This window comes from Taudactylus pleione, unplaced genomic scaffold (assembly GCF_031769625.1).
Source record: "Taudactylus pleione unplaced genomic scaffold, aTauple2 ptg000627l, whole genome shotgun sequence".
NCBI lineage: Eukaryota > Metazoa > Chordata > Amphibia > Anura > Myobatrachidae > Taudactylus > Taudactylus pleione.
In genome coordinates this window covers 693,871-709,260 of record NW_028285029.1, presented here as the reverse complement: position 1 = coordinate 709,260, position 15,390 = coordinate 693,871, and the positions used below count along the sequence as shown (strand labels likewise).

The following is a 15,390-nucleotide window of genomic DNA, read 5'->3' as shown; positions in this document are numbered from 1 at the left end:
GTACAGTGATATATGAGGAGGAATAACACAGCTCCCAGCATGCACTGATATGTGGTATTATTATTATTAAATAGGGGAGAGGGGATCATACAGTGATATATGAGGGGGAATAACACAGTTGCACCTCAGACTCGCCATTGCACCGCCAAGCAAACCCCATGGTGCTAGGAGGCATGACTGCATCTCCCACCTTGCTGCCGGGAGAGGGACACCAGCATCACGTGACATCATGCTCCCTGATGACAACCTGTCCTCACCGTCTGTGGCTCATCCAGACAAAAAGCAGAGGTGAGGGCGGCTGGCAGTTACCGGGGGAGGGGGAGACAAAAAGAGAGAAAGAAGGGAGGGGGGACACAGGGAGACACAGAATAAAGGGGGGTGTGCTGTTTGACACAGAATGAAGGGAGGGGGAGACAGAGAGACATAGAGTGAAGTGGGATGGTGAGAGACACAGGCAGAATGTGATGGTGTAGCAAAGAGGCTCAGGGTGGAGATGATGGGGCGGCTGAAAGATGACGCAGGGGTAGATGATTGTGTGCTGAGAGATGACACAGAGATGAGATGATGGTGTGATCAAAGATGAATCAGGGAAGAGATGATGGGGCGGCTGAAAGATGATGCAGGGGTAGATGATTGTGTGCTGAGAGATGACACAGAGATGAGATGATGGTGTGATCAAAGATGACTCAGGGAAGAGATGATGGGGCGGCTGAAAGATGACGCAGGGGTAGATGATTGTGTGCTGAGAGATGACACAGAGATGAGATGATGGTGTGATCAAAGAAGACACAGGGAAGAGATGATAATGTACTAAGAGATGGTGTGGTTGAGAGACAATGCAGGGAAGAGATGATGGTATGGCTGAGAGACGCAGGGGGCAGGAAGCGGCACAGGGGGCATGAGTCTGGTTGATCCACTGTTGTATGATGATGACCATGGCAATATTCCTACACAAACAGGCATCTTCTGGACCATTATATCCTACATGAATAGTGAATACCGACTGAAGACGCCATCTGCCATGGGAGGATACATTGATTCAGAATTTCCCCATTGTGAGGTACCACCATATAGTTAAGGTGCATATGGAATGGAAAGGAATGTTCCCAGAGTGACAAGAAACAGTGAAGCATCATGTTGACATGCCCCATTTTCAGTTGACACGCCCCTTGTGGAATGTGACCACGCCCACTTTTTTGGCATGTGCATATAGTAGAGGCGTCTCCGTCTTTCATCTTGCCCTTGGTTCCAAATGCCCTAGTTATGCCACTGATGAAGAGCCTGGCAATTACAATTTAATGCCAAAAAAATGCAGTTGGTTCTTGGAACCCCAATGGCTAAATACAGTATTAATGGCACTATAATGGACACTACTGTAGAGGAAAGGGATCTAGGTGTAATTATTTCAGGCGACTTCAAGGCAGGTAAGAAATGTAACAAAGCAATGAGAAAGGCAAGTAAGATGCTTTGTTGCATAGGGAGAGGAATCAGTAGCAGGATGGAAGAATTAATAATACCACTATATAGGTCATTGGTACGGCCTCATCAAGAATACTGTGTTCAGTTCTGGAGGCCCTATCTCCAGGAGGATATAAGTGCATTAGAGACTGTACAAAGGAGAGCAACTAAAATCTTGCATGGACTATGTCACAAAACTTACCAGGAAAGACTAAAATATCTTATTATGTACAGTATAGTTTGGAGTAGAGAAGGGAAAGGGGGGACATGATTGAAACTATCATATACTATATATCAAGGGTTTTATCAAGTTAAAGAGGGACACATTTTTCAGAGGAGAAGGAGTATTAGAACTAGGGAAGAGCGGTTCGGATTCTGTGGACACCCAATCTCTCCGAACAGGGGGATTTGAGTCCACCCAAGCTGTGGCTCGGTGTTCCTGCCTGACTCGGATCCTACTGCGAGGCCGAACGTGATCCTCCTGACGTCGGATTCCCCCAAGAGGTGCCTCTATATAAGGCGCCATGACCGGGACTCAGCACCATTTTCACTTAACGCTCCACAAGCTGCGCACTGCTCTGCTGAAATTGTCCAGAGACTCACAAGTGGCTGTGCTGGTAAAGTGACTGTGTATAGGGGGCACACTGTATGCTGATGAATGCTGCACTATATTCTGCTGTTTAAGTGGCTGTGTCCAGACTCACAAGTGGCTGTGCTGGTAAAGTGACTGTGTATAGGGGGCACACTGTATGCTGATGAATGCTGCACTATATTCTGCTGTTTAAGTGGCTGTGTCCAGACTCACAAGTGGCTGTGCTGGTAAAGTGACTGTCTATAGGGGACACACTGCACGCTGATGTATGCTGCACTATACTCTGCTGTTTAACGTGACTGTGTCCAGACTTACAAGTGGTTGTGCTGGTAAAGTGACTGTCTATAGGGGACACACTGCACGCTGATGAATGCTGCGCTATACTCTGCTGTTTAAGTGGCTGTGTCTAGACTCACAAGTGGCTGTGCTGGTAAAGTGACTGTATATAGGTGGCACACTGCACACTGATGTATGCTGCACTATACTCTGCTGTTTAAGTGGCTGTTTCCAGATTACAAGTGGCTGTGCTGGTAAAGTGACTGTGTATAGGGGGCACACTGCACACTGATGTATGCTGCACTATACTCTGCTGTTTAAGTGGCTGTGTCCAGACTTACAAGTGGCTGTGCTGGTAATGTGACTGTGTATAGGGGGCACACTGCACACTGATGTATGCTGCACTATACTCTGCTGTTTAAGTGGCTGTGTCCAGAGACTCACAAGTGGCTGTGCTGGTAATGTGACTGTGTATAGGGGGCACACTGCACGCTGATGTATGCTGCACTATACTCTGCTGATTAAGTGGCTGTGTCCAGACTTACAAGTGGCTGTGCTGGTAATGTGACTGTGTATAGGAGGCACACTGCACACTGATGTATGCTGCGCTATACTCTGCTGATTAAGTGGCTGTGTCCAGAATTACAATTGACTGTGCTGGTAAAGTGACTGTATATAGGGGGCACACTGCACACTGATGTATGCTGCACTGTACTCTGCTGTTTAAGTGGCTGTGTCCAGACTTACAAGTGGCTGTGCTGGTAATGTGACTGTGTATAGGGGGCACACTGCACACTGATGTATGCTGCACTATACTCTGCTGTTTAAGTGGCTGTGTCCAGAGACTCACAAGTGGCTGTGCTGGTAATGTGACTGTGTATAGGGGGCACACTGCACGCTGATGTATGCTGCACTATACTCTGCTGTTTAAGTGGCTGTGTCCAGACTTACAAGTGGCTGTGCTGGTAATGTGACTGTGTATAGGGGGCACACTGCACGCTGATGTATGCTGCACTATACTCTGCTGATTAAGTGGCTGTGTCCAGAGACTCACAAGTGGCTGTGCTGGTAATGTGACTGTGTATAGGGGGCACACTGCACGCTGATGTATGCTGCACTATACTCTGCTGATTAAGTGGCTGTGTCCAGACTTACAATTGACTGTGCTGGTAAAGTGACTATGTAAAGGAGGCACACTGCACACTGATGTATGCTGCGCTATACTCTGCTGATTAAGTGGCTGTGTCCAGACTTACAAGTGGCTGTGCTGGTAAAGTGACTGTGTAAAGGAGGCACACTGCACACTGATGTATGCTGCGCTATACTCTGCTGATTAAGTGGCTGTGTCCAGACTTACAAGTGGCTGTGCTGGTAAAGTGACTGTGTATAGGGGGCACACTGCACACTGATGTATGCTGCGCTATACTCTGCTGATTAAGTGGCTGTGTCCAGACTTACAATTGACTGTGCTGGTAAAGTGACTATGTAAGGGGTCACACTGCACGCTGATGTATGCTGCGCTATAATCTGCTGATTAAAGTGGCTGTGTCGAGACTCACAAGTGGCTGTGTGTACAAAAAATACAAAGTTTAAAAGAGTAAAAAAAACCTTTCAAGTTAAAAGTTTAAAAAGTTACAAAATGAAAACATATTTTTTGGTGCTGTACCTCATTGTGTATACAGGTACCATAACTCCTTGTACAAAAGCCCTATATGAGTATAAACACCATGACTCCTTGGGCAATAGCTCTCTGGACCTCATTCAGAGTCGGTCGAAGCGGCCGCACGGTCGTACGCCACCGATGTTCGCTAAACTGCGCATGCCTAAAGTTCGCAATGCGCGTGCGCAAACTAGCCGCTATGATCAGAAATTTCTCTCTCCTTGAACACAGCCAGGTCGGTAGTTTGAGTGACAGATTGAGGCATTTGTGGGTGGTAACAGGGGAAGGTGCTTGAAAACGGGGGAGTGGAGATCCGAACGCAGGCGTGCCTAATTATGCGAACGGCGTTTAATGGGAGTGCATAATTAACAAAGTAGTGTCATGGCACACATGACATGGGAGGTTTTTACACTGACATGATCGTAGAGCTTAAGAGAGGGTATAGTCAACCTTAAGCTCTACGACCAGTACCAACGGTGCCCGATGGTCTCGATTAATCCTTATATGCCCAGAGATGACGTGTAATGCGTACGAGAAGGGGGCATATTTTTTGTCTTCCGGCCGCTTCCTCCCCTTGGTCGGCCAGCTGCCGATCCGATCTTAGGGACGCAACATGCGAGTGCATCATTTGCATATCCGGTACTGTGACTCTCAGTGAGTGTTGATTAGTAAATAAATACATAATATTAGTAACTTAGTAGTTTTATACAACTTGAGTGTTTTCATCACTATGGATCACGTCAACCAACCGAGTGCAGAGCATAAGCATTAGCAAGAAAATGCTAACAGTGCAGCTGCTGGAACCAGTCATGATGACTATACTAGTTATTCACTATCATCTAAAGCTGATGCTCAAGGGCATAGAGGCTTTAAAAAAATTAGGGTATCTGAAATCTAAAAATTGAGATTTCACAGTGGTAAAGACAAAAACACCTCTATAGTTTAGTGCAGAAAAACAGAAAATTCTCAACATACCATTCACCACATGCAATGGCAAGGAAAGACTTAGACCTTGGCCTTTATTTCTGAGTGATGGTTCGGCAACTGTCAGTGAGGTAAATTCTGCCTCTCATGACAATGAAAGACCTTTTCACTCAGACTATAGAAGAAGTGTAAAAAAAAAGAAAACCACTAAGGCAATAGATCAAACTGCATTCAGAAACACAAATGTCAGAAATCCCTGAGGAGAGTCTAAGTGTGTCGACAAGTGCTATGTGTGAACCTGACCTTTCAGAGAAGCCGCCTTCCACAGTTTCTGCTCCCTCTGTATTTGTGGGGATGAGCAGCATACTGTAAGTGTTGCTGATGACATAGAAATTGAGGATGCCAATGTGGAATTGCAATAGGATGAGGGGGATATTTCTGTAGCTGGTGCTGGCACTAATGAGGATATTGAGGATGAGAATTTTGTTTGTGTAAGTCAGGCACCGGTTGAAACAGCTCTTGGCCATGATAAGAAGAAGGCCATTGCCATACCTGGGCATAGGACCAACAAATCCACCTTTTATGTCTGGAATTATTTTTACCCAAATCCGGACAACATTTGTCAAGCTATTTGTAGCCATTGTGGAACCACAGTAAGTAGCAGTAGGGATGTTAAGCATCTAGGAACCTACATGCTATTATATCATCTGCAGCGAGCTCATGACAAGTATTTTAGAACATCAGAAACTGGTGCTAAAAACATAACAACAAGCAGTCCAACATCAGCTAGCTCCCTTCTCTCTACTAGATCCAAGCATCTGCAATGTCCACCACCAACACCTTCATTAACAATATCATCAGTAATGATCAGAGGTTGTCCAGCATCCAATTTGCTAGGTGACTCCTCGCTTTCCAGGACTCCTCAGAAGAATCCTTGAGAACTAGGCCTGCTGCTGTTGCTGCTGGGGGTGGATCTTCATCTCAGAAGTGGACCAAGAAGACTACTAAACAAAACAATTGACTGTTAAAGAATCTCTTGCAAGGAGAAGCAAGTATGACAGCGGATCACTGATGCCATGACAGTTATGCTGCCATTAGATCCATGTCCCATATCTGCAATTAATGCAGTGGGTTTTGCAAAGTTAATTGAGGTCATGTGTCTCCGGTACGAAATTCCATTTTGGTTTCATTTTATCCAAAAAGCCATTCCTCGACTGTACCAGGATGTTAAAAAGAACCTAATTATTGCCCTACAAAATGCCATTGTAACAACTGTCCACTTAACCACAGATATGTGGACAAGCGGCAGTGTGCAAACTAAAGATTACATGACTGTGACAGCCCACTGGGTGGGTGAATTGCTTTTAGCAGCAGCAGAAGCAGTATCTAACAAACAACACCAGCTCATTCAGAGGCAGGCTACTCTCTGTGTATCACCGGATTCAATAAGAGGCATTCCATGACAACCTCTTAGAAAAAGAATTTCTGATAATGACACAAATATTGTGAAAGCATTACAGCTGGGTGAATTTCAACACATTCCCTGTTTTGCTTACACAATCAACTTAGTGGTGCAGAGGTTTTTTAAAAAAATGACAGGGGCATTCAGGAGATTCTGTCTGTGGCCTGAAACATTTCGGGGTATTTTTGGCATTCAGCAACAGCATGCAGGAGATTGCTGCACCTGCAAGAACAGTTTAATTTGCCCTGCCATCAACTGAAGCAAGAGGTGGTAACAAGGTGGAACTCCAATATTTATATGCTTTAGCGGATGGAGGAACAGCATAAAGCAATCCATAGCTACACAACAAGTCATGACATTGGGAGAGGAGGGGAATGTACCTTAGCCCCACACAGTGGAGAGTACTTTCTGTCTTGTGCAAGGTGCTCAAACCATTTGAAATAGCCACATGTGAAGTGAGTGCTGACACTGCTAGCTTGAGTAAGGTGATTCCCCTAATTAGGATTTTGGAAAATCAGCTGGAGAAATTGAAGGAGATTAAACAAAGCAAATCCGCAAAGTATGCCGGACTTGTAGATCAAGTCCTTTATTTGCTTTTGCCAGGATCCAGAGGTGGCCATGATTTTGAAATCTGATCACTACATTTTAGCAACCATGCTTGATCCTAGGGTTAAGTCATATGCTGTGTTTTTCTTTCCAACTGACCCAAATCTTAAAAGATGCAAATACCTACTGGTGAGCAAGTTGGCAAGTGTCACAAGCACTACAACATCTCCTCCTTCAATTTCTTGAGCAGCAGCCAGAAAAAAAATCAGCTTTCCCAAAAGACTCAGTGGTGATGCAGATAAGTCAACCCAACATTTTGACATCTGGTCAGGTCTAAAGGAATTGCCCAACATTAGTGACACCTCTACCATAACTCCATTTGATATGATCACCATCCAAAGAATGGTGGAGGATAATTTTCATTACACCATAAAAATAGACATGTCACAGAGTCCCTTCATGTACTGGAAGGAAAAAAAAGTCAATTTGGAGGCCCTTGTATGAACTGGCTTTGCATTACTAAGCTGACCACGCTCCAGTGTGTACTCAAAAAGAGTTTTCAGCACAGCTGGGAATCTTGTGAGAGAATGGCATAGGAGGCTACTTGTGGAAAAGATGATGTTCATAGAAATGAACTAGAAATTCCATGATGAAGACCTTTCCTGGCAATTAAGTGACAGTACAGAGTCTTCTGTAATGGTGGATTCCAGCGGCGATTAATTAATATTGTGTGAGGATGATGTACACACTGATGAGGGTGAGGATGGCAATGACTAAAAACCCTGAATCACGTAACAAAGTTTATGTGGTTTATCACATGTGTACCAGACAATCAAGACATGTTTGTATTATTGCGACACTACAAATTTTTTAATAAACTATTTAGTTCAAGGAAGTGGTACTGATTACTAAATTGTGGAAACTTGCTCTAGAATGGACATTGGACCTCATTCAGAGCCGCTCGCAAAATGCGAGCGCTCACTCTGAATGAGGGCGGCCGCTTTTCCTTTGAAAGGCGGCCTCCTGGCCGCTCACTAAGCTGTTGGTTACCACCCACAGCTTTAGTGAGTGACTAGTTAATGGTCGCGATGGTCGAGACCATTGCGACCATCGGGGCTTGCGACGAGACCCTTGCGGTAGGGTCTTGTCTACCGCAAGCCCCAGATTGCTTCCTGCTCTACCAGAGCAGGAAGCATCCTACTGACATCACTGGTGATGTAAGTAGGGCCGCCTACAAACAGCAGGCATTCCTTCAGGAATGCCTCCATTTGTCCGGCCACCCCCCATCCTGCCTACAAAATGGGGTGAGCTGTCGATCAACATCGACAGCCGCCCCTTTTGTAGTGCTTGCGAGTGGGTCTGAATGAGGTCCAATGTGCCTGATTCAGAAATAGACGCTTATGCAAACGCATCTGAGATTTTGCACAGAACGCAACTATTAAAATATGCTATTGCTTCCAAAGCTTCCTCGAGCATAGGGACACCCACTGCTAAATTCGGATATCCATCTTATGATTTACAACAGCATAAATATTGGTTACACTAATGCAAATTGGGCAGCCATACAGCATATGGGGCAAATCTGACCAGCCACAAACACTGCAGCTCTCCTGACACACTGAGAACTCTCAAGCTGGAAAGGAGATTGCAATGGCTAAATTATGCAAACCAATAAAATCGTCTTTAAATGGTCAGACATGCTTGATTTCCATAGCCACCCCCTCAGAGGCGCTTTAAGATAGGAGGGGGCCCGAGTGCAGGCTCCGATCAGGCCCCCTCCTCTCCGGTACGGCAGTAGACTCTGGCATCATTTCAGAGTCTACTGCGCATGCACGGGTCTCTGGGGATATATGGTGCCCACGCCGTGTTACTGGGATATCTGGACTGCGCATGTGTGAATCACTGGGGACCGCACACCTTGCACCCATTATAAATATGCCCCTGTACCCCCTATTACCTCCTCAGATGCAGACTACCTGCCGCTCTGTTTGGGAATGGATCCACCATGTGGGCGTAATCACAAAATGATCACTGCTCATGTACAGTGTGGCTGACATGCATGTGCAATGGGAAATAATCGCTCAGTCTGCATAGAAATCGGCATTGCTTACATCTCTGAATCAAGCCTATTGTTTGCAGTTTATTTACTCTATCAAAGTGAAATGAGATAAGACAAGAATTGCATTACCTTGTGCTTGTGTTTATGGTTTTTTATGTAACTCTCCTTGTGGTTTTTGGATGTATATAATTGCATTTCATCCAGAGAGTGTGCGATAGCATAGACAGCTTTGTATATTTGGTAAGTGATTCCGAAGCTTTCTGTGTTGTATAAAAGGTTGCCAAGGTTATGTAATTGCACACTGTCGTTACATTTGTGAAGGTTAATGCAATACTCGAATGTAATTAATCGGTTCAGTAAAGGATCTGAGGTCTCACAGTCCATGTGAGCTGCCAGAATATGCTCCAGTAAAATGTCATTTGGGCGACTGGTAGGGCTAATCTCTTCTAAGAATCTCTTCAATTGGGGGATCTTTTTAGTGGCGGGTGAAAAGGCAAAACCTCCATGCAAAAATGCTTTATCTTTTGAACTTAAAATCGTATGAATATTCACACTTGCTGGCAAGATGAAAGTCCTCTCCTGGCCACCAATACATAGCTTTTCAATAAAATATATTGTGGAAAATTTAACTGTACCACAAATTACAACAACTTGTGAGGTTGAATTGTTAAATATCTGTCTGCTCTTCTCGGCCTTTCTCTGTAATATATCCCCTAACTCATCTACTACCTTAATAATGTACTCGATATAGACACCATGGAGAGCAGTGACTCTCTTTAACTCCTGACTCTGCATTTCTCCATCATCATCATCATCATCAGAGGTAATTACACCAATCCACGTCCAGCCAAAATGCCTGAGTAACTTAACAATCGCCAGGTACTGGGTCTGGTCACTGGGAAGTGTTTGGAAAAATGATGGATACATTTTCTTGTTGGTTAGAACAGGATCTGTTGCACCATAACTGATCTAAATAATATAATAAGGAGAGTTAAACAGCATAAATGTATTTCACCAGCATATATGACTGAACAATTAATAATATAAGATGTGTATTAGATGTGTGAGATAACTGCTGGTGAGATTGTGGGAGGTCATTATTAGTCTTATTTTAGCAGATGCATTTAAAGGAAGGAACAAGAAACAACCAAGAAGGAACACCCTGAAATACAACTATTTTTTAGGCTGCATATATTAGTTGCCAGTTATGATCATCAACTTCTACCCAAAGCTGTTGAATTTTGTAGTATCCACAGCCCAGAGATGTCTTACAGGGCTCCAGCACTTCTCAGGCTGTGGGATAAGGAAACCGTTTTTTGCACTGCTTCCATAGAGATGACAGCCCCAGACTGACTAGATTTGTGCTGGTTCACAGTATGGAAGATGGACCACACATTGGTGCTGCCTGATCCTGTTTTGGACACGGTGGTTTGTATGTCTGCATCTTTTGCCAGTTGCACATCTGTGACTTTATACAAATAAAGTCTTCAGAAGCAACCTTTGCTAGCACCATCAAAGCTTGCACCAGCCCCATGCTAGGTGCAGATTCTCTGTGAGAGTATGTGCTCAAATTCCTGGGTGATAGACAACATCTTGATGATGTATTCATTCATGTACTTACACTCACTTAGCTTAGTCCCATACAAATTGCATCTGAGGTTTATTCTCCTCATAAGTCTCTAATCTTTATAAATTATTAGCCGTTATTAGTTATTATTTGATGATGGAATATACTTGTTGTTCTACAGCTAAGCCAATGGTTCTGATGGCTCTATCTGCCTCATCTGGATTTGGATTGTCTTCTGGATTATTTGTGACCTTCCACAGCTTCTCACAGCTCAGTACACTGGTGACTTTAGCCCTTAACTTGTCGGACATACATTCAGCTCGATGACATCAATTCCCCGACAAAGGCTTATGAACCTGGGAGAGGGATTTACAGATGTGTCCTTTTACACTGTGGCTTCCATTGTACCATATAGCCCCTCCCGATGCAGTAAGTCCCGGGTGACTCAGCAGGTGTCCCGAGCTCTTTCTCGCTTAAAATGTGCATCTTATTTGCATGAATAAAACAACTGGAAGTAATAAAACTACTCTGCTAGATTACACTGATCAATTTGATATGCGACATTTGTACATCTATGTGTGACTGAGTCTAACTCTGTGTAATTAGGGCTCCTATGCAGCGTCAGCCGCTTTTTCACTTGTCAGGTTCTTATTCTGCAGCTATGTATGTGTGTAAAACCAGTTTCTGTGTGGTTAATGTCACAGCCCAGCATTTATTGTACACTAAGTTGCTTTTTGCTGCATCTGTGATACATATAAAAAGCAAAATTTATAGAAAAAGTATGGTACGCTACTCATTTCCGTCATCACAGTCACGCCAGGTGTCTCACATTGCATGACGAATAGACGCTAGCTGTAGGAGAACACGCAATTCATGATTAGAAATAAAATATGGTAAATATATATTGCCTGTGTGTATCCATAAAGGTTTAATATCTCTGCTATGTGTAATGATCTCTCTGAAGAAAAGTCCCCAATAAAAGCAGCCAGTTTGTCATGATCTAGACAGGAAAAGTTAGGAATTGTGTTCCCGGGACCAGATATGATCTGTAGCGCACGTTCTACAGCCTTTTTCACATCATTACAGGAATCAGTCACATCGTATCCCAGAGTGATGTTGGGTAACAGATCAGGATTCTGGTTTATCTCATCAATAGCATAAATGAAGGACAGGACATGTCTGTAGTAACGAGGTATAGGCCTGTAAGGAAAGGAAACAAAAAAAACAGACATTTTAAGGATGAAATAGAGCTAACAAAAAAGCAACATTTGGACATACCGCAGTACAAACACAATAACTGGTTTTGGAAATGTTCAGCAGATACAATTTTTATTTACAATTGTTTATCAAAGTTATAGCGATATTACTTCTACATATGTTATATGATTGCAAAAAATAATATATATGCTATATAGTAACTGTTCCCAAACAGTCCCTGAATGTCAATCAGTTTGCAAAGGAATCCTTACTGTGAGCGGCATCATTAAATTTACATACACACGGGGTGATTTTAGTGCACAAATTGAACGATAACTATATTGTTCATATCGTTGTCAGTCAAATCGTTCATTTTTTGGCCCCTACCAATGACCAGTGATGCGCAGGCACATATGGATGAAAGAGGTATCGTCCATTGGCCATGCATGCAGGCAAACTTGCTCGATATCGAGAAGGTTACTTTAGGTATCCACGATCATTGATCATGGGTTGCTATAGTTGTTGGCAGTTTGGTGGTGTGCTGGATGATCGATATTGATCATCCAGCACACGAGTGAGGGTGCAGGACGATCAGACAGCAATATCGTTATCGCTGTCTGATCGCTCCGTGTGTATGCACCATCTGGCACCTTGGCGTGTGCACATTGAGACCGTGATACATGTGCAGTCAGCCAATAATCACTCAACGGTGTACATATCTGAATCAGGGCCGGCCTACCTAAAATTGGAGCGGCCTCCTGGACGCTCGCATAGCTGTGGGTTACCACCCACAGCTTATGCGAGCGTCCATGATGATGTCGCGATGGTCAAGACCATAGCGACCATCGGGCTTGCGACGAGACCCTTGCGGTAGGGTCTCGTTGCCGCAAGTCCTGGAGTGATTTTGGCTTTATCAGAGCCAAAATCACTCCCACTGACATCACTAGTGATGTCAGTGGCGCCGGACCCAGACGGAAGGCGTTCCCATGGGAATGCCTCCATCTGGGCAGCCATGCCCCCGGCACACCCACCAAAGGGGGCATGCTGTCAATCACCATTGACAGCACGCCCTCTTTGGTGCGTCACCCCGAGCGATGGCTTCCCCGTCGCTCGCTGGGTCTCGCGCATGCGCACGACGGAGCTCCCTCCGTCGTGCGATGCACACTTGGGCACCATCGACCCGCTTGCGAGCGTACAGCGCTCACGAGCGGGTCTGAATGAGACCCTCAGGCTGCTAATTCACAGTGAAGGGAGTGGCAGACAACCAGCACAACAATTACGTGACACAGGAGAACTAAGAATTTAGTTCTAATATTATAATGTTTTTTTCTCTGTACGCCAGGGGTGGTACATTTTATTAAAAAAGGATCCCCCCAGCATGCGTTTGTCTGCCATGAAAAAAGTTGCAGTGTAAATTGGAAAACACTTTGACTTCTCACCTAGTAAAGGCATCCAACCATATGCTGACCAGTTTGTAAGCTTGTTTTCACTATAACAGAAGACACAAGGGTGTATTTACTAAGCCTTGGATGGAGATAAAATGAACAGAGATAAAGTACAAACTAGGGATGAGCGGGTTCGGTTCCCTGAGAACCGAACCCACCCGAACTTCGGGGATCCGGGGCGATCCGAGCCCAAGCTCGGATCTCCCTGTCTGCCCCGGATCCCTCTCCCGAGGCAAAACCTCGAGATCTGCTGTCGGATCTCGAGGTTTTGCCTCGAGCGGCCATTTAAAAAAAAATGCCTTTGCCTTTAATGGGCAAAGTGCTGATTGGCTGACAGAGCCGTCTGTCACGGCTCTCAGCCAATCAGCATTATGGTGCTCATTTGCATGTAGCACGGACTCGTGAGATCCGTGCTACATGCATCTGTGTGATTGACAGTGACACAGAGCACAGATGGGTCAGTGAGACCCGTCTGTGCTGCTGTGTATTTCAATGACACAGATGCACGCACGGACCAGGAGATCCGTGCTACTTGCATCTGTGTCATTGACACAGAGCACTAACGGGTCCGTGAGACCCGTCTGTGCTGCTGTGGTAAATAAAAAAAAAAAAACCTGTGTAAAAAGAGAAAAAAATGGCGTCCTCCCCCCCAAAAAAAGAGCAACCAGCCCCGGGCATTAGTGACCCAGTGCTGGGTGTGCTTAAATACAGGGGACAAACGACATAGGGGTCCCCTGTACTTAAACACAACCAGCACCGGGCTAGTCAGAACCAGAGCTGGTTGCCAAAATACGGGGGACAAACGACGTAGGGGTCCCCCGTATTCTGCGCAACCAGCTCTGGGCTCTGATCCGGTCCTGGTTCTGGAAATACAGGGGAAAAAAATGAGTAGGGTTCCCCTGTATGTTCCAGAACCAGCACTGGACTTTTTCTAGCGGGGGGCTGATGCCACAGCCAGGGGAGCCCTTTCACCGGGCCCCCCAGCCGCAGCATCAGCCCTGACCGCTAGTCAGCCCAGGCCGGGGATCCCTGGAGAGCTGGGGACCCCCCCAATAAAGGGGTCACCCTCTCCAGGGCACCCCAGGCCCAGGCTGATAGCCCGGGGCTATCCCCGCCACCCCTGGTGGCGGTGGGTGGCGGGTTGATTGTGTGGTGTGGTGTAAATAAAGAATATCAAACATTGTCTTTACAAGTAGAACTGCAAGTCCCAGCAAGCCTGCCCCGCATGCTGGTACTTGGAGAACCACAAGTACCAGCATGCAGGGCATTAAGGGCCCACTAGTACCTGTAGTTCACCTGTAAAAAAATGTTTAAAAAAAACACAGGACACACACACCGTGACAGTATAAGTTTATTAAACATACATACACACACACACACACACACACATGTACACATACTCACCTATGTAACCCTGTAGCATCGGTCCACTTGTCCGGTAAAGTATCCCTAGGGGACCTGTGAAAAAAAACATACTCACCATCTCCTATGCGAGGTTCTGTCCTCTTCGTTCCAAAGTAGGCATCCCCGGACTTGGCAAAAAAAAAAAAACGAAAACGCGATCCACGAACTTAGTACCGTTCTATAGAACGGTACTTCCCGAATGAGAGCTTAGCGGCGGGGTATCACCATGGAAACCCCGCTGCTAAGCGTTCATTGGCTGAGAGAGGCCATCTCCCGTCTCTCTCAGCCAATGAACGGCTCCCTCCATTGTAGTCAATGCTGGGAGCCGCAAGGTTATTAAAGTTTACCCTGCGGTTCCCACCATTGACTACAATGGAGGGAGCCGTTCATTGGCTGAGAGACGGGAGATGACCTCTCTCAGCCAATGAACGCTTAGCAGCGGGGTTTCCATGGTGATACCCCGCCGCTAAGCTCTCATTCGGGAAGTACCGTTCTATAGAACGGTACTAAGTTCGTGGATCGCGTTTTCGTTTTTTTTTTTTGCCATGCCCGGGGATGCCTACTTTGGAACGAAGAGGACAGAACCTCGCATAGGAGATGGTGAGTATGTTTTTTTTCACAGGTCCCCTAGGGATACTTTACCGGACAAGTGGACCGATGCTACAGGGTTACATAGGTGAGTATGTGTACATGTGTGTGTGTGTGTGTATGTATGTTTAATAAACTTATACTGTCACGGTGTGTGTGTCCTGTGTTTTTTTTAACATTTTTTTTACAGGTGAACTACAGGTACTAGTGGG

The 15,390-nt window shown here is 45.4% G+C and overlaps 1 protein-coding gene across 1 annotated transcript in view; it reads right to left on the bottom strand.

Annotated features, from left to right (window-relative positions):
* The window catches only part of LOC148479249 (vomeronasal type-2 receptor 1-like), a 75,224-nt gene that overhangs the window by 38,059 nt on the left and 21,775 nt on the right, over positions 1-15,390 (bottom strand). The window contains exons 2-3 of the mRNA XM_088454669.1: positions 11,453-11,744; positions 9,107-9,946 (exon numbers count right to left, since the gene is read on the bottom strand). Of these exons, the coding sequence (XP_088310795.1) occupies positions 9,107-9,946; positions 11,453-11,744 (1,132 nt within the window). The remainder of the gene's footprint in view (positions 1-9,106; positions 9,947-11,452; positions 11,745-15,390) is intronic.